The following is a 23,342-nucleotide window of genomic DNA, read 5'->3' on the forward strand; positions in this document are numbered from 1 at the left end:
TTCGGAAATTCTGAAACTAATTGTAATTCGAATCCAAAGTGTGTTTAAATCCAATAAAATGTTTGCTTTAATCCAAAGTCCGAAATGTGTTACGGGTTTTGATTGGTTGTCAGCGATGACTCCGCCCCTCACCTCACTCGACGTCATTTCATGTGTTTCTTGTGTTTTCTTGAAATGCATTCGAAGACAGAATTGAATTCCAAATTGTTTTGTGATTTGGTTTGAAATCCGAAGAAATGTCGACACAATTGGCTCCAAATTATTCGTTTGTCTTTGATTTTGAGCGACATTTCGATCCCAAACCTCGCGCACAATGGATGTCCGCCAACTGGACAACAGCCGTCTATTGGATTACTGCTTATCTGATTGTGGTTTTCGGTGGACAGCATTTGATGGCCACTCGAAAGCCGTATAAACTGAGGACCGCTTTAGTCGTTTGGAACACATGTTTGGCGCTCTTCTCTATCGTCGGAACTCTTCGGTGAGTCGCGTGACTTATCAGTCGTCTGATTGGTCGACAATCACTAACACTAACGCCATCTCTTGACTGCAGAACTCTTCCCGAATTGGTTCACGTGATTTCGTGGTTCGGGTTTTCGCATTCGGTTTGTTCCAACTCTTACCACACTTCGGCCCCGATATCTTCTTGTTGGACATTTCTGTTCATCTGTTCGAAAGCGCCCGAACTCGGGGACACAGTGTTTGTCGTTCTTCGCAAACAACGTCTTCTATTTCTTCATTGGTATCATCACGTGACTGTTTTGCTCTTCACGTGGTATTCTTACGCCGACGAAGCGTCTTCTGGTCGTTGGTATGTTGACATGAATTACGTCGTTCACGCCATTATGTACTCGTATTACGCCGTGAGAGCCGCGGGTCTGCGTCCGCCGCGTTTCGTCGCCATTGCGATCACTGCTTCCCAGATCTTGCAAATGGCCGTCGGGACGTTCGTCACGGTCTTCGCTYTGCGCCAGAAGATGGTCGGTCACGCGTGTCGAGTGTCAGATTCGGTTCTTTACGCCGGAATCGCAATGTATTCTTCGTATTTGGTTTTATTCGGACTTTTCTTTCGCGACTCGTATTTGAGTTCAAAAAATCGAATTCAAAGACAAAAAACTCAATAAATAAATAAATACTCAATAAATGAATGAAAAGTTTATTATTAAACGAATTGAAAGTCATTTTCGACTCAATTATTGCGGAATTATTTCGAGACTCGCTTTTTGAAGCTCTGACTGAAGAATTTCATTCAAAAAAGTCAAATCTCGGTATTTCACGCTTTTCTCCACTTTTTCCTTTTCGCTCGCGTCTTCCGCATCCGCTTCTTCGCCCGTCTCTTCCGTAGCGAACGGAACAAAACATTCTCCCGAGTCTTCGACAGCAACGGCCACTTTCCAGTGTAAATGTGCGCAAGAATCCAATTTCTTGAGTAAATCCAATGCTCGAGCGTTTGTCAGCGCATCCGAAGTCGAAATGGCGAAAGTGTTGAGCGGAAGACCGCGCAAAACAACGACCAAAGAGTCGACAACCGCAGAACCCGACGGATCTATCCGAAGATTATCGAAAGTCAAAGCCGACAGATGGCGCAACAGTTGCAGAGTTTGAGGCAAACTCTCTGATTGGTCGTCGATATGGATGTCAACCAATCGCAACGTCTGCAACCCCTCTAAAGCCCCCAAATGGACAAAAGCTCCCGAAAGTGATTCGTCGATCATATCGTCGAACCAATGGACACAAGAACCGATCTCCAGATGTCGGAGATTTCGCAGAGACTGAAGAAACACAAATTGTTGGTTTTGAAAGTCTAGAAAAAGAATTAAGAATTAAAACAAATGAAAACAAATGAAATCTTTGAGACCTTTAAGAGAAGTCAAAACCAGACGTTCCAAATGCATGGATTCGAAGACAGTCTTCAGCAGATCCTCGATTCGGTCTTCACAAGAAAAGCCAACTTTCGAATTGAGAGAGAGATCTGTTAAAGCCTTTAAAGCGGCGAAACTCGAGAGAAAGTGAAGCGAAACTGGTTTTCCATCGGATTCTTCGTCGAAAGCGTTTTTCACGGAAATTCTTTCCAAAAAAGAGAACGAATTGTAAGGATTTTCAGTTTCGGCCGCAGAAACCACTTCTTCCAAAACAAATGTCGGAACTGTTCCGAAGCGAAGAGTTCTAACGGAACGAATATAATCCACGAGTTGTCCGAAGTTTCGCCAAAAGTCGACCACTTCCACTCCCGTCTTAATCCCGTCGAAATCCAACTCTTGAGACGCATTCGTTTCGATGACGTTTCTGGCCAACCACGCCCAGTCTTGCACAGACACGCCCTTCAAGAGGAGGCGTCGCCACAAATGCGGTTGAGACACCAGATGTCGCCACACACGCGAAACGGCGCGTAATTGGACCAAATCGGTTACCGAAAGATAAGACAGAACGCGATTAAGAGCAGCGGTCGGAGCGAGAAGAGCGTCGACTGTTGGACGACGTCTTTCAAGCCATTCGCGATATCCGCGGCGTTTGCGAGGATTCGGGCGAAGAAAGCGTCGCAATTGGCGCTCGAGTTCGGCCGGAGTGTGTTTCATTGGTCCAATGGGAGCAATTGGTGCGGGACGATACACAGCGAGTGACGGCAATGAAGGACGAGAGTTGTGACCATTTGCTATGGATTTACGAGCGGAAAAGGGCTTAACTTTCGGACGAATGGATTTGTCTTTTACGACCATTGAATGTCCGTTCGGTCCGGTGGCCACTCGGATGTGTTGTCCGGTTGGCATTCTGTTTGTCATTTTGAAGGCTGTATTGGATTAACGGATTAACAGATTAACAGATTTCTAAATCGAGTCTTACGTTGAGATAAATTCTGTGAATTTGCGACAAAAGGTTTCTTTTTAAGCGCCATCTGTTGGAAAATCGGGTTTTGACTCAAATTCGGAGGTTTCGGCAAAATCGGTGCGAATGTCTTCTGCGGTCTTTGTCCCGAAGAAGTCGACATCAAGAGCGGAGTCGAAGACACCAAAAGCGATGTCTTTGAGAGCAAAGTGTTGTCCGGAGTTTCGGAGAATCCGTTTTGAAGTTTTTCCTGTTTTCTCGAGTCTTCGGGTTTCAAACAGTTCTAGAAATAAATCTCGAATTAAAAGATTTCAGACTTAAACACAAATAGAAACTCACGGGACAAACAAAGACACGTGGTTCTTCGAGGAATACTCCGCCGGGAACGCAATCCAAGTGGTAGAGACAGAAACAGCGCGAACACATCAGATTGGGTAACATTCCGCGTCTTCCCGGACAATGCATTGAACACGGCGCTCCGGCCGCTGCCTCGGACACGCCCTCCGCCTCTGACTTGTCGGATATTTCTGCTTCTTTGACCTCCGGTTTAGACGACACGTCTTCGTCTCGCGGTTTCGGCGGAGGAGCGATCGATTTTCTTGCATTCATTTTCTCCGGTTTTTCAGTTTTGGATTCGTTTTTGGAATCGATTTCCGCTTCGGGTTTGACTTCCGGCGCCTCTTCTGTGGTTTCATTGCTAGGAATGAGTTGTCCGTTAGTCTGTTCTTTGACGTGATCCCTGAGCTGTTCCTTGGCCTGCATTTGTTCCTTTTCTTTGCGCAGACTCTGTTCGTGAACTTGTTGTAAGAGTTGGTGTTGAAGTTGTCGTCGTTTTTCCTGAAGAGAAGGCTTTTGTCCGCTATTTGTCTGAAAATCAAAATCAAAATCTAATTCAATTCCATTCCATTCCAAATCCAATATAAACCTGTTTCGTCGAAACAAACGCAGTCTTGGCCGAAGTCGAGGCAATCGGTTGTCCGTTTGGAACTCCTTTCGACGACTTCTTCTTCAGCGGTGATTCAGAATAGTCTTCGTCTTCGAATCTGGTCGGCGCCACTCTTTTCCTCTTTGCCCTTCCCTCTGCCAAAGATCTGGCCGTTTCTTCGCTTTCACTGGCCGTTGAATTGCGAGCAGATCTCGAGGCGACGGGAGATTGTCCTCCAGAAGACGGTTCGCTTTTTTCAGGCGTTTCCGGCATTTGTGGCGCAAAAGGAGCCGAATCTATGATATGCGACGGTTGGAGAGCGTGAGGACCTCCTCCGCGTTGCATTGCGTGTCTGACAATCTCTTGCGGTGGTCTGAAGATGGGTTGGCGCGCGAAAGTGAAGTTCTTTGGTTCCAATTGACAATCGGGCGCGCGTTTCAAGAATAATCCCATTTCGACATAAGACCGCAGTTTTGTCTTTTTATCGCAAGAAAAATAGTAAACATCTCCGATTTTTTTGCCCGAAGTCGTGACCGTTCCTCTTAAGACGACTTCTCTTTTCCATCCCAATTCAAAAGGACGACGAAAATTCGCCAATTCTTCAGACGAAAACTGTTTCGACTGAACAACAATTCAGTTCAATTAATTCAATGAGGACTCGACTCACCCGCAACCCCGTGAATGCCGACCACTCGCCCGGTCCGTCCGCTTCTCCCTTTTCGTCGTCAAACTCGCCGTTCTGTTCGTCGTCCGGGTCGTCGTCCACTTCGTCGTCTCGATCTTCTTCATCGTCGTCTTCGTCGTCGTCGTCCTCTTGTTGGCCGCTCTCGTGACCGCCGATCTCTTGCTGGTCAATYTCTTCGGCCAACACTTCCTCTTCTTGAACTTCTTCGATGAAGTGGTCGATCACGTGATCGTCGTATTCGACTTCGCATTCGATATCTTCAGTCATTATTTGCAACAATGAGTGACTGACTGTCAGCTCGTTCTGCAAATGGCTGTCAATAATAGAAACCAAAACCAAAACCAATGCTTTCAACCAATCAAATGACAGTTCAAGAGAAGTGCGGCTCAAGTCATATAAAACACATTCAAACCATTATTATTCTACAAATTCAAACTCAATTCACAACACAACGCATTCCCGAACCTAAAACAACACTCTGTCTGTCCGCCGACCACTTGAGTCACTCTACGCACGACCTCTACGGCCGTCTCCCGTGCGGTCACACGTGCAGACACGTCACGATCTTTGTGAATGAATCGACAAGTATTTCTTGATTCTGATCCCAATTCAACATTTAGTTTGCATTTTATTAATGAAAGTCTTTCTAAAAATAATGAATAAATGTTTTAATCAAATGAATGATGTCTTGGATCAGGTCTTTGGCGTCGATTTGTAGACAAAGAATCCCTTCTTCGCCACAAAATGTCACGGATTTTGTGGACTTTGTTTACACTTTGTTTTGAATCAATCGATAGTCACATAAATTACGTCCAAATGAAAGATATATTTAAAGAAATGATTGAAAAATTAAAATCAGTTTTGATTTAAATTGACAATAAGCGCACAATCATACCAACACTTTCAAACCAAAACATTAAAAAATATTAATAAGCAATAGAAATGACAATAAAAAATGCCTATAAATAACTATTTATTATTTTGCGCCCAAATCATACAATAAAAAAAGTTATATTAAAAATATTTTTTATCAAATAGTTTTAAATATCTAAAAAATACATTCATTTTAATTGTAAAGTTATTTACAATTGTTTACCGAAATTGTCGGTCATATCGCTTGCTTTTCTCACTTTCGGTTAAATTAGTATTTTTGATATTTTAACGGCACTGTCGGTCACGGGTCTCATATTTAGCGGTCAAGTTTGCGGGCAAATGTGGTCACAATAGTCGGTATTTCGTATAAATTATAAATTCAATAAATTAAATATTAAATAGTTTTAATAATTAATTTGAACAAATAGTTATATAAAATTATAAAATAAAGAAAACTATTTTTATTAAAACTAGTTGTGTGTGAGTTATATTTGATAAAAAAATAAAAATTAAAAACTATTAATTATACTATTATCAAATAATTAATTAAAAAATTATTAATAAAATATATTTTTATTATAATTTAAAAGTTATTAAATATCTTGCAAATATATTGTATAATATGTACAGGGTGACTCAAAAATATTTATAAACTATATAATTTTGAAATTATGTATATATTTTGTAACAAAAAAATACTTTAAAAATGTCGCGCTATTATTAATTATAATAATTTAAATAAAAAAATAAATAAAATATTTTATTATACACTTAATTAAAATATAACTATATCAGTGTTGCTAAAGGTTTTCGATTTCAGGGGGTATAGGGTGGATTAAAATGGCAAAAAACTCAAAAAAGTTTCAGGGGATATAGGGGTAGAAATTTTTTATTGCATTTTTAAACAATTTTTACCAAATTTGAGTAAATTCCTTCTAAATTCCCAATAAATTCTCAACAAATACTCAAAACGTTTTTAAAATTAATAATGCATATATATATATAACTTTTTGATTATAATATTAAAATTATTATTATTTAAATATCTAAAAATTATGTTATCAAAATGACTACAGTTTATTAGTTCAATTATAAGTTATCAACAATATTTAGACGATCGATTAGCTAAAATAAATGTTCTAATGATATCATTTTATTATTATTATTATTAATTATAACTATAAATTATTTATTCATTACATAATTATTTTTAATTCATTATTTAAATATTTTTATAGTTAACAATAATAGTTACAAATATTTTCGTACACCCTGTACATATACTCATAATTATTATTTTTTAAATTTCTGCAATTAAAAAAAAATTTTATAGTAAATAATTGAATCTAATGTTTTTTTAATAATTTATGATTTTTTGTGCAATTAATTAATTTTTATAATAATTATTATAAATGTTAAAAAACTTTAAATATATATTAATATATTGTACGTTATGTATGGTTGTCTATGTGTTACCAATTACATGATGTAATCTATCGTATAATAAACTATACAATTGTTTGTATGAAAGTGTTGGTATGATTGTGCGCTTATTGTGAATTAAATTTTGTCCGAAAACCGAATCTCTTGTGAAAACTCGCGAATCAATCGACAAATCAATCGATTGTTTTCCGATTTTCGACTCGAAGTCAAAGCAATTCTGACGAAAAGCCATTAAATCAAAAGTAAACAAACAAATCGTTAAATCGTTTTCAGCGAAGAAATGAGTGATTCTTCGGCCGACGATTCCTGGGTTTTGGACTCTTTGGTCGGATTTCTTTGTGGACCCGTTTGGAGCGTCACTATTGATGCCTTTGTTGAAGATAAAAGTGTCGGTAAGTTGTCTTTTATCTTAATTTCTTTGAATTTAAATGTTTTTCAAAGTGTTTGAACCGAACGCCGAATCGACTGAAGAATCGGAGACCGAATTCCGCGCTATTTTTGTCGCATTTAAAGCTCTGGTCGATCGTCTCTTATCGTCACATATGTCTGATTTGGGAATATCCGCCAAACAGTTTGACGACGCCTTACGCCGAGCCGACGGTCTTTTAGCGGCAAAACTGCGACGCGTTTTGTTCGAACAGATTTGGGCGGCCGAAGACTTTGGGATTTTCGTCCGATTTATGACTCAGAGAAACATTGATTTGCAATTACAAGCTTTGGATGTTTTGGCCCAAAAGTTCGGAACTATTTACGACTCTTTTGTTCCCGAAGGAACAACCAAAGAACAACTTCTTGACGAACAAACAGTCATTCGTGAGGCTATGAAGCGATCGCTCGAAGAGGAGGCGGCGGCGGAGGGGGTGGGGGTGGGAGAGGGCGGAGATATTGTGTTGAATGAAGACGTTTTGGGAGAAAGAAAACGTCTGGAATCGGAAAAACAAAAACAACAACAGAAGTTGGAAGACGCCATCGAGGAAGCCATGACCAGACAAGAGGACGACACAGAAGTCTCGAAAAAAGACTCGGAATTATCCGTTGTTTTGAAGGAAGAGTTGTCTGAAGAGGAAGAGGTTGTGGACACGAATTTGTCGAACGAAGAAATGCGAAAACGCGGAGAATATCTTCGCAAACAACGGGATCAATTGATTGAACGCAAAAAACAACAAAGACATCAACAGATGGCGCGACTCGAGGCCCAAGAAGTCCGAGAAAAACGACCGAAAAGCGCCCGAGCGATGCGATCAGTGGTCGAATCGGGTGAAGAAGTAACGGACGACCAGTCTCTAGCATTTCGGCGATCACTTGCGGCCAGACTTAAGGCGGAAGTTGTCGGTAAGGGATTAAGAGATTAAGAGATTAAAGACTTTTAATACAGAAATTGTTTTCTCAGAGAAAAAGAAATCCGAAAAATGAAAATCAGATGAAATTCGTCGGAAAGTCGATGTTTTGACTGCACTTTATCTGTGATTAACACTTGATTTCAATCTAGTCTTTGAATTCTCACTGTTTTGTCATTTTTGTCACTTTTAATAAACTTTTTGCGCACTTTTTGTTGATTTCCGTTTCATTTCCGTCAAAATGAATGCAAAAATCGTCGCTTTTTTTGTTCTTCTGTTTGTATTTCAACTTCTTCTGACCTCTGATTGTCATAAACCGAACCGATGGCCAATCAAACAGCAGATCCCGAAACAACAGTCCATTGTTTCGCACCGAAACGGACGCGGGTTTTTTGGACACGGAGGTCCGGGAATCAAGACAACGAATCACACTTTGACTGATCGTTTTGCAGTTAGAAATCCGCCCCAATTGCAGCGCAGATTCGTCTCGAATCCWCGTCTGGCCAAATTCGGGATAACGGCGTTCCAACGAAAATCAAGTCAAATCAGAAAACCGGGAAATCGGATCAGAAATGCGGGAAATGGGATCAGAAACGGGAAGTGGTAACCAAAAAGACAATTCGGAATCAATTTATTCAATAAAGACTTGAAATCATTGTTTATTTTATTTAAAGAAAACTTGTTTTGAAATCCGATTATTGTTTAACAAAAGGTTTAAATTCGAGAAATTTAGAGTCGATTTCAATGACGACTCGTTTTCCGTTGTCTTTCGGCCGACAATTAACCGAACAGTCAATGGCAGACAAAATCCCATTTCCGCACATTTCGTTTGTCACGTGTCTGAGAGCCGGTCCGTAAACGCAAAGCAATTCGTGAAAACGCGACAAAAACGGGTCTCTATTGGCCAACAATCGATTGCCTTCTTTTCCGCGTATTTCTGGAAGTGTTTGCATTTCGGCCAACATTTGGTTGGCTTTCGGATCATCGGAAAGTCGGAGTAAACGCAAAGTGTTTTCGGCGACCGAACTCTCGAAGGGTTGTTCACCTAAAAGACACGCCACGAACCAAACCTACAATCAATTCAACAATTCTAACATTTTTAACGAAAACTCTTTGAACTCTGACCTCATTCTGATCTAGTCTTCTGGCCAACTCTGCAAAAGACAGTCCCGACACTTGTTTGGCCGCAAAAAGACGATTTCGAACTTCGGAACTCAAGTGTCGGCGAAAAGAAAGCAAAAGAACTGAAGAAAAGGGTTTAAGAGTTGTTTTGATAAACATTTTGAACTAAAAATAGACTTTGATTTGAGAAAAACATAATTTATTGATGAAATCGGAAAAACGGACCGAAAGTCGAATTGAATTGAATTAAAAGGTTTTGTTTTTGGTATAAATAAGAATAAGAACCGAAAACTCGTAAACAGCTATTAGACTGACGCCGGTATACATTGAAACCAATCCTCCGACGTAACAAATCATGTCAAGAATGGCAAACAAAGGAGAATACTTGTAAAGAGTGTGTTCTGTTGTTCCGTAACGAACAGATATCATGGCTTTTGTGGACAAGTCTTCGGATTGCCATTCGCTTCCGGAGAACTGAAAGGACAGCTTCTGAACGGAAACTTCGTAATTATCGGTCCAACAGTTGGGTTGACAATTGGTTTCGCATTTCATTCGTTCGTCTTTGTTTCTGCAAGAACCGTAGAGTTCGACCGCCGGCTTAAAACGCCATTCACACCAACGCAACTTGCGTTTCGGGTCGAGACTGGTGTTGTGGAAATACGGCAGTTCTGGTGGCCAACAAATGCATTTCTCGGTCGAAAAGGTGGAAACGCAAGTATTGGCGCATTGCTGTGTTAATTAGTTAATTAATAATGAGTTAATTAGTAAATCATTAGTTATTACTAATTATTACTGACTTTTCGCGACAAAGGAAAGGCCGCAAAGTCTTTTGTTTGATTCAATTTGTGTCCATTTTGTTGTTCATAATTGAGACAATTGGTCTGAAATGGACTTGGTAACATTTGTGTTGATTGACGGCGAATATAGAACTGATAGTAGAATCCGGGTTCAATGGAGTAGACGTTAGACAAGGAATTCCCGATTTCCGTGTTGTCGTGAATTTGAATTCTTCCCGAAACCGGAAGTTCGGTTGTCGTGTATTCGTTTGGTTCGAAATCGATTTCGAATTTCATGATTTCATTCGTGTCAAACATCGACTGTTTTGGCGAACAATTGTTTAAGAGTTCGCAATCGCGGTTCCGACGCTTCACGGCTTCTGCCATTCGATGGAAATAAGTAAAACAAACGCCGTATTTCTGAAGAGACGTCAACACCGACCGGTGCTCACACAACACGTCTTGTTTGGATTGAGTCTTTGGATCAAATTGAGAATCGCATTCCATTTTAGTCACGAAATAATCCAATTTCGAAGTCATGACAAACATATCATTCAAAGCCGTCTTTTCCATCAAATATTCGGCCTTTTCTTCCACCTCTTCGGCCACTCTTTCCTGAAACAAAACTCTTTCACTTTTTTGGCTTAACTTTCGACTCAAGACTTACCGAAGCGTTGATTTGGTGGCGAAGTTCTGGAAATCGTTCCAAAAGAAGACTTTTTCGAACTCTAATGAAAACAACTGATAATTAAATGGCATTTCTTTGAGATTTCGTTTACACATTGTTATTGCAGATGGTGACCGCCGGAAGTGTTAAGACACGCATTTCATGGACTTCGACGTTGACATCCATTGGAAAAGACAAATACTTCTTCACGATGTCTACCGTTTGATACAAACAAATCCCAACGCATAACAAAATTACCGCAAATTTCAAACTCTGACGAACAGACAAAACACTTTTTCCATCTTTTCTTTTCGTCCAAAAAGACGAATCGGTTCGCGATTGACGACCAAAGTCTTCGAAAGCAGGTTTGTGTCCGAATTTGTCGTTTTTGAAGACAATAATTGGCGCCAAGTTTGGCGACTGTTTGTTTGTGAAAAGAAAGCGACGTTTTTGGTCGTGATATACGGGAAAGTGGTCAGAATAGTCGGGAATTGTTGCCATTTGAACGATAACTGCGTTTTTGTCTTTGATTTAGTCTTTGATTTGAAGTTTTCTTATAAAATGAATTTATTATTAAAACCAATAATCGAAACATTGTTTTTAATCGCTTTTTTTATTTCAATAATTTATGCAAATTATAGACAAAAGTGTTTAAAAAATCTTTCTTTCAATCAATTGATTACTAAAGTGTGAGAAAAACGAAATCTGTTTATTTGATGTCTAATTAATAATAATTATTTAAATAAAGTTATTATTAATTATAGTTATAATCGATATTAAAATGTTTGACAAGTGTTGCCCTCTATTGTGATAATGTGTTGAATGATAGGGAGTACAGAGTGTTTGTTAGAAGAGTTTGAGTTGAGTGGCCATTGAAAGAGGTGTTAGTTATTGAGTGTTGTGTTTGTTGTGACGAATGAATGAATGAATGAATGACTGAATGACTGAAACAATGGTCGCATCTCTCGTTCCCATCGAATAGAAGACAACAATGACGGACACGAAGAGACGCGTCAAACTCTACGCTCTCAACGCCGACCGCCAATGGGACGATCGCGGCACTGGACACGTCTCGTCCTCTTATGTCGATCGACTCAAAGGAATGTCTTTGTTGGTGAGGGCCGAAAGCGATGGTTCGCTTTTGCTTGAGTCGCGGATATTGGCGGACACGGCGTATCAGAAACAACAGGAAACTCTGATTGTTTGGTCGGAAGGAGACAACTATGATCTGGCGCTGTCCTTCCAAGAACGCGCCGGTTGTGACGAAATCTGGGCCAAGATTTGTAACGTTCAGGGAAAGGATCCGTCGGTTGACATAACGCAAGACATTCAGGACGACGACGACGACCGCTTCGACGACACGCAGGAACAGACGCATGCGCTGACTGTGGATCTCCCGCCGCCAGACAGAGACCGATTGGACGACTTGTTGGACACAATGCAGGCGTGTTTGCCGTACCCGATGAAGCGGGAGAAGTTGGCCGTTGCCATAGAGACGGACAATTACATCCCGAAACTGTTGACTTTGTTCCGCGCGATCGAAAGCGACGACCCGTTGGACACTCGCGCGCTTCACAAGTTGTACGACGTCTTCAAGAATCTGTTTTTGCTGAACAAAAACCCGTTATTCGAACAGATGTTGGCCGACGACGCGCTCTTCGACGTCATCGGTGTCTTCGAATACGACCCTCGGCCGCCACTCAACGCCGTCACCGACAATATCTTCAGGAAGTTTCGCGTTTCCGAGAAGTGATTCCGTTGGGAAACGCGGATCTCGTCCAGAAGATCCACCAGACTTATCGCGTGCAATACATCCAAGACGTGGTTTTGCCGACGCCTTCGGTGTTCGAGGAGAACCTGTTGTCCACTTTGTCGTCGTTTATCTTCTTCAATAAAGTCGAAATCGTGTCTCTTCTTCAAGACGACGACAAGTTCTTGCGCCAACTCTTTGCGCAGTTGGCCGCCGACTCGACTCCGGCCGACAAACGCCGAGATCTCGTTCTTTTCCTCAAAGAGTTTTGCACTTTTTCCCAGACTCTTCAGCCGCAGAATCGCGAGACTTTTTTCAAGGCGTTGTCGTCTTTGGGAATCGTTTCCACTCTTGAAGTGATTCTCGCGACCGAAGACTCGACCGTAAAGTTGGCCGCCGTCGATATTCTCACTTATGTCGTCGAATACTCGCCGTCAATGCTTCGCGAATACGCCCTCTCGCAGGAGGCGCAGCACCAGGAGGTAAACAGTCTTCTAATTATATAATTATGTCTTTCAATCACTTATTGTCTGTCTTTTTAGGAACAACTGGTCGTCAATGTWATCATCGAACAAATGGTCTGCGATTGCGATCCCGATCTTGGAATGGCCACTCAATTGGCGGCAATTGTCAAACTACTTGTTGATCCCGAGAACATGTTGGCCGCTTCGGTCGTTAACGTAAGTCATTCTAAGTTTGATTCATTGCAATCATTATTAAGACATTTGATTCGAACAGAAGTCGGAAAAAACGGATTTCCTCAACTACTTCTATAAGCACTGCATGCATGTGCTGATCGCCCCGGTACTCGCATCCACAGCCGACGAACGTGCACTCAGTCGTCTGCGGTCACACCAGTCGACACAATCGGCGGCTTTGTTGGCTCTAATCGTCGAACTGTTGTCTTTCTGTGTCGAACATCACGCCTATCACATTCGCAATTACGTTCTTCATCGAGATCTGTTGCGACGCGTTCTTCAGCTTTTGCTATCGAGACATACATTCCTTGTTTTGAGTAATTATTCACTAATTTTATCACAAATTAATCACAAATTAATCACAAATTAATCACAAATTAATCACAAATTAATCACAAATTAATCGCTTTTTCTTTAGCTTCGCTTCGATTTCTGCGGAAAATCGTTGGATTGAAAGACGAGTTCTATAATCGACATATTGTGGCCGGAAACCTTCTCGGACCAGTTGTCGACCGACTGGTCGTAAACGGCGGACGATATAATCTTCTGGACTCTGCAATCGTCGAGTTATTCGAGTTTATTCGCGCCGAAGAAGTGAAAACTCTGACGCAATACGTGATGGACCGCTTCTGGAAGGAATTGGAACGCATTGAATACGTCCGGACTTTCAAAGCACTGCGACTTCAGTTCGAACAACACGCCGACAGACTTAAGGACCAGAAAATAGCGAATCACTCGACAGACGTCAGTCCCGTTCTGATGTCCCGAAGATTCACTAACAGAAGAGATCCCAGAGATATGGACGAAGACGAAGAACTCTGGTTCAACGGCGACGACGAAGACTTGGACGACGAGACGCCATTGGCCGACGCCAACTTCGACTACAAATTGGATCAGGAGTTCGAACAGTTCAACAAAAAGGCCGCAAAAGGTCTGTTTTTTTGGGTTTTTTATAACAAAACTAACTCTTGAATCGCAAACTCAGGTCTCGGATATCAAGACATCGATTCGGTGAAAAAGTCGTTCGATTTGGACGACAGCAACAAACAACTTCGCACTGCTTCTCCCCGACGAACCCCTATGTCCTCAACCGCTCCTCCGTCGCCCACAGAAACCGCTCTTCGAAAGGTTAGACCAAAACTATATATAAATTATAAGTTCTAACGGTTTTATACGACAGGCTTTGGTCGACTACGACATTGCGCCGGACGAAGACTCGGACGAAGAATCGGGAGACGATTCTGACTCTGATTCGGAGCACTTGTCGGCCGCCAAACGGCAACGACTGGCAAACTCTTAGTGTTTATACATTTCGACAAATAATCACTCATTGGTTTGTATTTTGCGGCAAAAATGTCAAAATTTCATCGAAATCGCGACTTATATATAATTATATATAAAGTGATTAATAAATCATTATTTGATTTGTTGTATAAATAATTGATAATAAATGACAATTAAATTAATTACTGTTTGACTCAAGAGATGGCTCTCAAAGCCATTGAAATCATTTCAAAATCCAATGTTTCGCCAAACGGTTTGTTCGACGCATCGCTTCATTGAAAACGCTTTCAAAACTGTTATCAAAACTACAAAACCAAACAATTTATTCAATCGTAAACTCTATCACTCTTTGCCTGAAATCAATAAACAATTATCAAAAACAACAAACATTTGTGTCATGTCTTCAAACTCAGAGTATATCTACACTAACGACACACCGGGTAATCTATATCACTGTTCATTCGGTCCTTTTTTAAGTCAATACTCTATGCATTCGATTGTTGAAAAAGAGACCAAATGTACAGCTATTTTGACATTTGATTGATTTGTTTGTATTTATCGGTAAAAAGTGCTTCAATTGGACGCAGAAAATGCATTCAACGGTCTGACCGAAGAAGAGCGACTGTACGCTCACTACTTGTCGAAGAGTTCGTGGTTCGGGTCATTGATTGTGTTGTTTCAGGTCTTAAATCATTTCACTTATCATTAATTATTATAAATTAATGTCTTTTTGTTTTATTAAGACTTCTCCCGAATCGCCGCTTATTTTCCTTCTCTTCCGACGACTATTTGGTTCGCAATCATTGGAAGAATTGAAACAATTGTCTCAAACTGTGGCAAACTTTGATGACACKGAATGGAGGGTAAGATTATCGAAAAAACTTGAGTTCAAAGACTTGTTTTGTATTTGTCGGACATTTGGTGTCATTTTTTGCCGAAACAAACAGTTTATTGACTTTTTGTTTGATTTGTTCCTCAATTTCACACATTTTTAATACTATTTTCCGTTTATTTTTGTCGCAAAATCAATGAGTTTGACATTTAGTCCAACTTTTGTTTGGTTTTCTGGCGTTTAAAACAAATAACACGACATTTACTGTTTGTTCCGCTCTTTTGTCGACATTTTTTCATTGAATGTCTTTCTTAGGCTTTATTAGTGTATTATTCGGCGTTTTTGGCAAATATGGGAAATTATCGCGGATTCGGAGACTCAAAGTTTGTCCCGAATTTACCGATAAATAAATTGGAAACTCTTGTACTGAAGAGTCAGGCGTTTAAACAAAACCAAAAGGAAATGCAATTTATTTGGGAAAACATTAAACAAAGTCTTTATTCTCTCGAAACCAGAGATTTGTCGCTCGGATTCTCTCCGAATGTAAGAAAACATTTTGTCTTAAATTCAAAATTCAAAATTGTTTTGATTGAAGGGAACGACAACTTATTTCTCGAAGAACTGCACCAAAGAGGACGCGGATCTCGTCAAGGATTTTATGCAGAAAAATGTTTGTCTTTTTTCTATACTATTATTCGATACTAAATAAGAGTTTTTTTGAACAGAAATTGGAAGCTTTCAACAGTCGTGTCTTCAAAGACAACGAAACCAATACTTATGAAATCAGATTTGCTTCAATTCTTTCGGATTCCGATTCCGAAGACAACCATTATCTGACCGTTGAGTCGGCGGACAATCGGTTTGTTTTAAAACGCGGCGATTATTCTGCGATTTTGAAAGCCGTGAATAAGAATTTGATTGAAGCGAAGAAAAACGCAAGAAATCTAACCGAAAGTCAAATGTTAGACCAATATATCAAACATTTCCAAAGCGGAGACCTTAAGGCACACAAAGACGGATCGCGATTCTGGATCAAAGACAAAGGACCGATTGTCGAGACGTATATCGGATTCATTGAGAACTATAGAGATCCGGACGGAATGAGAGCTGAGTTCGAAGGTTTGCTTTTCATTTGTTTTGCATTTAATCACAGAAATTGTCTTTTCTTAAGGTTTTGTTTCGATTGTAAACAAAGAAATGTCTAAAAAGTTTACGGCTCTCGTCGACAATGCCGCCTCTTTTCTGCCTCTGCTTCCGTGGTCTAAACAATACGAAAAAGATCATTTTCTTCAACCAGATTTCACTTCTCTGGATGTTKTGACTTTCACGGGATCGGGAATTCCCGCGGGAATAAATATTCCAAATTATGACGAAATCCGTCAAAGCGAAGGCTTCAAGAATGTTTCGCTCGGGAATGTCATAACAGCGTCACTTAAAGACCCGAAACCTAACTTTTTGAGTGTAGAAGACGCAAAACTGATGGAGAAATACGGCATTCATAGCTTTGAAGTATTCATAGCTTTTTTCTCTTATAATATCTGATAATAACTTGTCTTGATTTGAGGTTCAAGTTGGTCTTCACGAGCTATTGGGTCACGGAAGCGGTAAATTGTTTCAAATGGATGACAAAGAAAAACTCAATTTTGACGTTCAAAACACTGTTAATCCGTTGACAAACAAACCGATTGACAAATGGTATTCAAAAGGCGAAACCTATGATTCAAAGTTTACGAGTCTCAGCAGTGCTTACGAGGAATGTCGTGCAGAATGTGTCGGTCTTTATCTATGTCTTGATCCGCAAGTCTTGAAGTAAGAAATCATTTGCTTCTCAAGTGATTTAACTCTAGTTTTTCGTAGAATTTTTGGATTTTCCGGATCTGAAGCCGAAAACGTGATTTACGTTAATTGGCTTTCAATGGTTCACAAAGGAATCGAAAGTCTTAAGATGTATAATCCGTCGGTTAATAAATGGCTTCAGGCGCACAGTCAGGCCCGGTATGTCATCACTCGTGTTCTTCTCGAAGCTTCCAAAGAGTTGGTCAGAATTGAAGAAATTGAAAAATCATCGGAAGATGGTATTCAAGAAATCTTGAAATCAAATATATTATTAAATATCTGATTGTTTTCAGGAAATCCCGATTTATTGATAACTCTGAAGAACGATTCTCAACTGATCCATTCGGTGGGAAAGAAAGCCATTGGCGACTTTCTTCTCAAACTACAGGTTTTCAAGTCTACCGGAGACATTGAATCGGCGCAAAAACTGTTTGATGGCTATAGCCAAGTGTCGGACGCTCTTGAATATCCTTATCTCAAGTTTCGCGACATTTCTGTGGCCAGAAAGAAACCGCGCCGAATCTTTGTTGAGTCGACAACAACTTTAGTCGATAACAAAGTTGTTCTCCAGTCATTCCCGACGACTCACGAGGGAGTCATCGATTCGTTTGGCTCTCATTTCGGTAAAGATGTCAACATTGAGGAAATGGTTCTCGAATTGTGGCGAAAAGATTACAAATATTTTTACTGAAAATATCTTTTGATTTCTTGTAATTTCGAAAAACATTTCTTAATTAATCGAATTTTTTGTAAATCAAGAAAAAATATTTTAAATAAATTTTGAAAGTTTATAATCATTTGAGAATTTTTATCTTTAATAAACCGCTATTTATAACATAGTTATAGAAAATGAATGTTTATTATAGAAACTCTTATTTTAAACTTTATTAATACTAAAAATGTTTAATTAATTTCAGATTTTATTTTCAAAAATATTGAAAACATTTAAACTAAGAGTTTATTTAATACACAAAACGATACAATATTTGAATGAAATTTCAAATAATTGTTTATAAGTTTAAAATAAAAAATTAATCACATTATGAATCAAATGCACGAAATTTAATTCGCATTTATTGTAACGATTTTGACATTCAATTGATTCCTCTTTAATCCCATAATTAGCTGCCAATCGATATTTTGATTTCACTTTCAAATTTCTTATTGATTCGTTATATGGTCTGAAAGTTTTGATATAATTTGTAAAATTGTATTATTATTAATAGTTATTATAAATATATATTTACCGAAACAAAAATCTAACTACTCTTCCAATGAGTCCAAACTGATTCCGATGTTTATGTGTTTCACAAATACACCGTTTAATGCATTCCTGCGGATCAAGTCCCGGATATTCTGGAATGTCATCAATCAATTGGTCCACAAAACTCATCAGCAATTCTACCAATGATTGCAAACGACTTAAGAGAAAATTCTTCACTTTTATATCTTTGTTATTAATATCTATTGAATGACCGATGATATGTTCGGTCAAAGAAAGCAAACGTTTTGCTAGAAATTCGGGAATTGTTTCCAAATCGGGATAATTGTCAAAATTGCGACCAATGTTTGGATTGATATTTGGGAACAGAAAAGGTGCCCAAAGAGCTATAGTTCCGAATATTATTATTCCAACTATAGATATATTTCCTAAGATTTAACACTTTTTAATTAGTTTTTCGATGTTTTTAATTGAATTAATTAAATACCGATATTGAGTGCCGATAGCGGCGACTGATGTTCTATTCCGCGACCATAACCGGGAATTGTGACCGTAGAGAGCGGTAACAATAAAACAAAAGACGAATTGAATCCACGATTCAAATAAACAGTTTTCCAGAACTGACTGATGACACCACCGATGTTGAACAGACCTCCGGCTCTCGACTCACCATTGATTACATTCTCTTTGTTTTGGTCTAAAAGCCGTGATTCGGACCGACTTTCATATAATGGAAGAAATGTTACTAAAATAATAACAATTACTAAAACACTATTAAAATTCATTTGAAATAAATTTTCTTCAAATGACTTAAAAATTATTCAGTTTTTTAGATTTAAAACATTTTAAGATATTTTCAATATTAATAAATATCTGAAAAGGATTATAGAATTAAAGTTTTATATAGTGTTTGCATTTGTAATTGTTTTGTGATTTTCAAAATACACTCTCACTATAGCCGACCCCCAAATGATTTGTATTTAATTATCAACATTAGAGAAGTCAACTATAATGTGAGTTATAATTTGGTTCAATGTTTTCAAGATTAAACAAAATTATAAATAAAATTATTGAAATCTAATAAATGTTATTAAAAATAGTTTACAAAGTCTTAACTTTTTTTACTTAATGTAATAATAGCTTTAAATAGCTTTAAATTACTTACAAATTTGTTTATTTTTGCACTAAATTTTGAAAACTATATTAAAACTGTATTAAACATAAAGATTATTAAATATTGAACTTTTAATAAATTAATTTCACAAATTAAAAACATAACTATTTTTGTATTTATATTTTTAACTTATATACTGAAAAAATCATACAAATAAAGGAAGAGCTGTTTATTGAACTTTTTTTCAATCAATTTATTTTAGTTTATAATTTATAATTCAATAAAATTATTGCAACTTTTTCCTTAACCGTAAAGAGCAATGTTTCAATTTTAAAACAACTCATGTTTTTACAGTTATGATTAAATTTATGTTTTTAATTGCTATATATTTAATTTAAATTTAATTATTTAAATTTGAGTAAAATATTTAACAAACGCTTAAATTTTGAATGATTTTTCTAAATTAAAATTTCATTTTTGTTTCGTTAAAAAAATTCTCAAATTTAAAACTAATTTCATAATAACATCAAAATGATATAAATAGATCACAAAAATAACTACAATTGCGATAATAGTTATTAAAATTGATTTAATGAAAATATTTTTTAATAATTATATTATAAAATCTCGATTTATTAATAATTTTGAATATAAAATCAATTATTTATAAATTTTAATAATTTAAGTCTCTTTTAAAAACTACTCGAAAATTAGTGCATATTTTTTATTAATAAAACAGATGTCAATATTTAGTTCAAAACTATAATTTGCAAACAAAATAAAATACAATTGAATTCTTACTGAAAGCAAATAAAAAATGACTGAAAATCATCTCAAATATTGAAACAAATAGTATTTATAATTAATATCACATAAAATCGTGTATTTTTTAATTATTAAACAAATATCTGATAAAACACTGATTTTTCACTAAATAAAAGTCAATTCTTACTGTATTTTCTAATACTCTAGAGATTTAAAGTTGTTATTAAGTGTTAATTTCCAAATTATTAATCAATTAACAATAGTATTTAGACAATGTTAAGAAATGGTATTTTTAGTCAAATTAAGTACATTTCGGTAAAAATTAAATTTAATTCTTTATTTGATTTTACAATTAATTACAAATCAATTATTTATAATTATTTGCGAATCGGATAAAAATATATACAAAACTACTTTTGAAAAAACTATATTTATATAAATCATAATTAAAACGACTTTTCATTCATCAGTCGTCACAATAATGGTTTGAATCTCTTGCGCTTCCGAATCATCTAATTCGAGAAGACCGGTAATCGGTGCGATCGTCGTTACGGGAATAGTGAGGGTATGACCAGTGATGACTGTAGACATGTTGGGGTGAGCTTTCATCTGATGAATGAGTAGTGTTCGTCTGACTGTATATTTTTTGCCACATCCGGGATAATGGCACTGATGATTCTTCTGTCCATCGTGGACTGTCCTCAAATGGGCCTATCGTTGCCATTAAATCCATTAGTGATTCAAAGTTTCGTTCATTTATTACCTTTAAGTTGCTTTCATCGGCAAAACGTCGTTCACATCTTTCGCAAGGATACGGACGTTCACCCGTATGTGTCTTCTTGTGCTTCGCCTGTTCGTGTGGTGTGAATGACCTCCACTCACATCCCGGCCAATCGCAAGGATAGGGTCTTTCGCCTGAAAACAAATTCCATATAAATACCGAACAAATCAAAACAAATCACTTGAAATACCCGTGTGTTTGAGGTTGTGTAGAGCGAGATACCGTTTCTGGACAAAACTGCGTCCACACCCGGGCCACGAGCACTTGTATGGTTTGACGGCATTGTGAGTGCTTTCGTGTTTCTTCATATCACTTCTGCCGATAAACCTTTTGCCGCAATTGACAAAAGAACACATGAACTCCTTTTCTCCCGTATGAGACTTTCGGTGATAATTGAGCGAATGTTTGTCGCGATACCGCCGATCACATCCCGGCCAATCGCATTGGAAGATTCGTTGATTGCCGTGAATGACGCGTCGGTGTCTGTCATAACTGGTTTGTTGGCGACCACTCCAACCACATCCAGGAATCTTGCATTTATACGGCTTTTCTCCCGTGTGTCGCATTTCATGAGTCCGCAAACAAAAGATATCGGCGCTGGCGAACGTACAGCCGTCGTATTGGCATTTGAATGGTTTTTCTCCCGTATGAACGCGTTTGTGTTTTCGGAGAAACGCCGGACTGCGGACAAACATTTGAGACAATTGTTTAATACTGAGTAAAGCCTTACCGACGAAAACTTCGTTCACAACCCGGCCAATCGCAGTGATGCGGAAACTTGCGTCTGACTATTGGTGACACCGAATCCGTGACTAAGACTTCATCGACTGTCGAGATCTCAACACTGCTTTCAACTATTTCTTCAGCGATAATGTCTTTACTCTCGTATTCCACTATTTCTTCGATTTCCACTTTTGCTTCCAGAGGTTTGAGTCTCGGTCGACCTCTTCTGCGCGGTTGTCCATTGTTGGCAATCGGAGTGGAAATGGACACGACTTTCGGTTCAACCGAAACATCGATCAACTTTTGAAAAAACAAATCAAAACAAAAATCAGAAAAAAGTTTGAATTCAAAGACAATTATTAAACAATTATTGCAAACCTTTTTAGGTCTTCGTTTGCGTCTTCTTGATCTTCTGATCCCATAATCATCCAAATCATGTCCTTCTTCAGCATAACTGAAAATCTGTTCATTGGTTTGATTGATGTCTTGACTGACGTCTTGATTAGCATTTGTAACGATTTCATCCAATTTGATCTGAAGTTCAGTTTTGTCTCTAAACTCCGACTCCTTTTCTTTCTTGAGCTGTTCCACCAATTTCTTCAACTCATCGATCTCTTTGAGCTTTTCTTCAATGATATTGTCTTTTGCGGACAAAGCCGTTGCGAAATTGGAGGTCAAGGAGTCCATGAATGGCCCGACGTGTCAGTCAATGACCACAACTGTAACAAACATTTATTCCGTAATAATAACTGAGTTTTAGTTGTCTTTCAATATATCAGTCAAACAGTTGTCTCAAAACATGGCTTTCGATACACTTGTGAAACACAAACACTAATTACGTTTCTTTTTAATGCAACGATAATTCAGTACTTTTTTAACGACAAAATAGAATCAAAACTATATATTCTATGTATATATTAATGGCCCAATTTGTGGATCAATATTATTGAATCGAGTCTATGACATACAGTATTGACTGCTTTATAGAGTCACTAAAACTTTGAATTATTTTTTACAAAAGTTTTTTTCATTTGTTATTACAGTTATAACTATATATAGTCTATAAGTTTAGTAATGTTTTAGCGATTATTTAATTAATTTAAACTAAATTTATTTTTACTACAATATTGTTATCAATAATAGTGGAAATTAGAGAAAGACATTAATTTTAAATTATAAAATACAGTATTCATAGACACTATTTGTCATTTAGTTTATCGCAAACTACATATTATACTAAACTATATATTATTAAAATTTTTCTCAATATTTATTTAATTATTTAATTTCTAACAAACTTTTAGTTTTATATAAAGCATCAAAAAATAGAATAGAAATTGTCTAATGAAATWTTTTTTTTWAAATGAACATGGTCAAAATAAACGACAATTATTTTTAAAATGTAAGTTGTTGTGGGGGTTAGGCTTAAGGGGGAATCAGATGTTTGGAAACAATCATTTAATTATAGTTTTGTTTAGTTATATMTTGTTTTCATAAATCATTTTCTGCAAGTATTTCTCTCAAAGTAAAGTATAAAATCGTTTTCATTAATATATACTTTTTTGCATTACTTTTATAAATTATAATTATTAATATTTATGAATCATTTAGATTTTGATATTTATATTGACATAAAATATTAATTCAAAAATTTCAAATAATATAATAAATACAATATATGTGTAA

At 37.5% G+C, this 23,342-nt stretch overlaps 9 protein-coding genes across 9 annotated transcripts; 4 read left to right on the forward strand and 5 right to left on the reverse strand.

Annotated features, from left to right (window-relative positions):
• Positions 1-125: 125 nt before the first annotated feature.
• LOC128952471 (elongation of very long chain fatty acids protein 6-like) lies at positions 126-1,161 on the forward strand. The gene is made up of 2 exons (XM_054297873.1): positions 126-481; positions 554-1,161. Exons 1-2 carry the CDS (start codon positions 237-239, stop codon positions 1,122-1,124), a joined length of 816 nt encoding a protein of 271 aa, XP_054153848.1. The 5' UTR covers positions 126-236; the 3' UTR covers positions 1,125-1,161.
• On the reverse strand, positions 1,147-5,245 carry LOC128952467 (uncharacterized). Its single transcript, XM_054297868.1, has 6 exons — positions 4,416-5,245; positions 3,749-4,369; positions 3,163-3,690; positions 2,842-3,106; positions 1,859-2,788; positions 1,147-1,804 (listed from the first exon to the last, which is right to left on the reverse strand). Exons 1-6 carry the CDS (start codon positions 4,698-4,700, stop codon positions 1,194-1,196), a joined length of 3,240 nt encoding a protein of 1,079 aa, XP_054153843.1. The 5' UTR covers positions 4,701-5,245; the 3' UTR covers positions 1,147-1,193.
• Positions 5,246-6,826: 1,581 nt separating this feature from the next.
• Positions 6,827-8,316, forward strand: LOC128952470 (cilia- and flagella-associated protein 36-like). Its single transcript, XM_054297872.1, has 3 exons — positions 6,827-7,141; positions 7,191-8,081; positions 8,140-8,316. Exons 1-3 carry the CDS (start codon positions 7,030-7,032, stop codon positions 8,160-8,162), a joined length of 1,026 nt encoding a protein of 341 aa, XP_054153847.1. The 5' UTR covers positions 6,827-7,029; the 3' UTR covers positions 8,163-8,316.
• A 419-nt stretch (positions 8,317-8,735) lies between these two features.
• Positions 8,736-9,369, reverse strand: LOC128952472 (cyanate hydratase-like). Its single transcript, XM_054297874.1, has 2 exons — positions 9,212-9,369; positions 8,736-9,156 (listed from the first exon to the last, which is right to left on the reverse strand). The coding sequence occupies exons 1-2, from the start codon at positions 9,365-9,367 to the stop codon at positions 8,782-8,784; spliced, it is 531 nt and encodes a 176-aa protein (XP_054153849.1). The 5' UTR covers positions 9,368-9,369; the 3' UTR covers positions 8,736-8,781.
• Positions 9,365-11,327, reverse strand: LOC128952469 (acid-sensing ion channel 1A-like). Its single transcript, XM_054297871.1, has 4 exons — positions 10,764-11,327; positions 10,652-10,712; positions 10,006-10,599; positions 9,365-9,937 (listed from the first exon to the last, which is right to left on the reverse strand). Exons 1-4 carry the CDS (start codon positions 11,150-11,152, stop codon positions 9,455-9,457), a joined length of 1,527 nt encoding a protein of 508 aa, XP_054153846.1. The 5' UTR covers positions 11,153-11,327; the 3' UTR covers positions 9,365-9,454.
• Positions 11,328-11,474: 147 nt separating this feature from the next.
• On the forward strand, positions 11,475-14,534 carry LOC128952468 (serine/threonine-protein phosphatase 4 regulatory subunit 3-like). Its single transcript, XM_054297869.1, is given in 7 exon segments — positions 11,475-12,339; positions 12,342-12,883; positions 12,944-13,081; positions 13,140-13,416; positions 13,518-14,030; positions 14,085-14,227; positions 14,280-14,534. Coding segments are annotated over 7 exon segments (2,430 nt in total). The 5' UTR covers positions 11,475-11,642; the 3' UTR covers positions 14,400-14,534.
• A 74-nt stretch (positions 14,535-14,608) lies between these two features.
• Positions 14,609-17,839, forward strand: LOC128952807 (dipeptidyl peptidase 3-like). The gene is made up of 10 exons (XM_054298252.1): positions 14,609-14,823; positions 14,953-15,065; positions 15,127-15,246; positions 15,531-15,758; positions 15,811-15,885; positions 15,941-16,334; positions 16,387-16,724; positions 16,780-17,024; positions 17,073-17,290; positions 17,345-17,839. Exons 1-10 carry the CDS (start codon positions 14,622-14,624, stop codon positions 17,740-17,742), a joined length of 2,331 nt encoding a protein of 776 aa, XP_054154227.1. The 5' UTR covers positions 14,609-14,621; the 3' UTR covers positions 17,743-17,839.
• A 230-nt stretch (positions 17,840-18,069) lies between these two features.
• Positions 18,070-19,069, reverse strand: LOC128966471 (uncharacterized). The gene is made up of 3 exons (XM_054313321.1): positions 18,761-19,069; positions 18,299-18,701; positions 18,070-18,232 (listed from the first exon to the last, which is right to left on the reverse strand). The coding sequence occupies exons 1-3, from the start codon at positions 19,056-19,058 to the stop codon at positions 18,070-18,072; spliced, it is 864 nt and encodes a 287-aa protein (XP_054169296.1). The 5' UTR covers positions 19,059-19,069.
• Positions 19,070-20,567: 1,498 nt separating this feature from the next.
• Positions 20,568-22,466, reverse strand: LOC128952012 (zinc finger protein 771-like). The gene is made up of 5 exons (XM_054297334.1): positions 22,035-22,466; positions 21,664-21,956; positions 21,124-21,614; positions 20,916-21,067; positions 20,568-20,863 (listed from the first exon to the last, which is right to left on the reverse strand). The coding sequence occupies exons 1-5, from the start codon at positions 22,341-22,343 to the stop codon at positions 20,612-20,614; spliced, it is 1,497 nt and encodes a 498-aa protein (XP_054153309.1). The 5' UTR covers positions 22,344-22,466; the 3' UTR covers positions 20,568-20,611.
• Positions 22,467-23,342: the final 876 nt, after the last annotated feature.

The sequence above is a fragment of the Oppia nitens genome, unplaced genomic scaffold, assembly GCF_028296485.1.
Source record: "Oppia nitens isolate AA-2021 unplaced genomic scaffold, nextdenovo-longstitch-racon4-pilon3 scaffold1_pilon_pilon_pilon, whole genome shotgun sequence".
Classification (NCBI taxonomy): Eukaryota; Metazoa; Arthropoda; class Arachnida; order Sarcoptiformes; family Oppiidae; genus Oppia; species Oppia nitens.

Bases quoted from the DNA above. Each gene is read 5' to 3' on its own strand.
- LOC128952469 (XM_054297871.1), bottom strand. From the start codon at position 11,152: ATGGCAACAATTCCCGACTATTCTGACCACTTTCCCGTATATCACGAC. The intron at 10,713-10,763 runs GTAAACGAAATC...TGTTTTCATTAG, and splicing joins ACCATCTGCAATAACAATGT to AGTTCGAAAAAGTCTTCTTT. The intron at 9,938-10,005 runs GTCAGTAATAAT...TAATTAACACAG, and splicing joins CCTTTCCTTTGTCGCGAAAA to CAATGCGCCAATACTTGCGT.
- LOC128952472 (XM_054297874.1), bottom strand. From the start codon at position 9,367: ATGTTTATCAAAACAACTCTTAAACCCTTTTCTTCAGTTCTTTTGCTT. The intron at 9,157-9,211 runs GTCAGAGTTCAA...AATTGATTGTAG, and splicing joins GAAGACTAGATCAGAATGAG to GTTTGGTTCGTGGCGTGTCT.
- LOC128952012 (XM_054297334.1), bottom strand. From the start codon at position 22,343: ATGGACTCCTTGACCTCCAATTTCGCAACGGCTTTGTCCGCAAAAGAC. The intron at 21,957-22,034 runs GTTTGCAATAAT...TTTTTTCAAAAG, and splicing joins GCAAACGAAGACCTAAAAAG to TTGATCGATGTTTCGGTTGA. The intron at 21,615-21,663 runs GTAAGGCTTTAC...GTTTGTCCGCAG, and splicing joins TGTGAACGAAGTTTTCGTCG to TCCGGCGTTTCTCCGAAAAC.
- LOC128966471 (XM_054313321.1), bottom strand. From the start codon at position 19,058: ATGAATTTTAATAGTGTTTTAGTAATTGTTATTATTTTAGTAACATTT. The intron at 18,702-18,760 runs GTATTTAATTAA...GTTAAATCTTAG, and splicing joins GCTATCGGCACTCAATATCG to GAAATATATCTATAGTTGGA. The intron at 18,233-18,298 runs GTAAATATATAT...CAAAACTTTCAG, and splicing joins GTAGTTAGATTTTTGTTTCG to ACCATATAACGAATCAATAA.
- LOC128952470 (XM_054297872.1), top strand. From the start codon at position 7,030: ATGAGTGATTCTTCGGCCGACGATTCCTGGGTTTTGGACTCTTTGGTC. The intron at 7,142-7,190 runs GTAAGTTGTCTT...TGTTTTTCAAAG, and splicing joins TGTTGAAGATAAAAGTGTCG to TGTTTGAACCGAACGCCGAA. The intron at 8,082-8,139 runs GTAAGGGATTAA...TTGTTTTCTCAG, and splicing joins ACTTAAGGCGGAAGTTGTCG to AGAAAAAGAAATCCGAAAAA.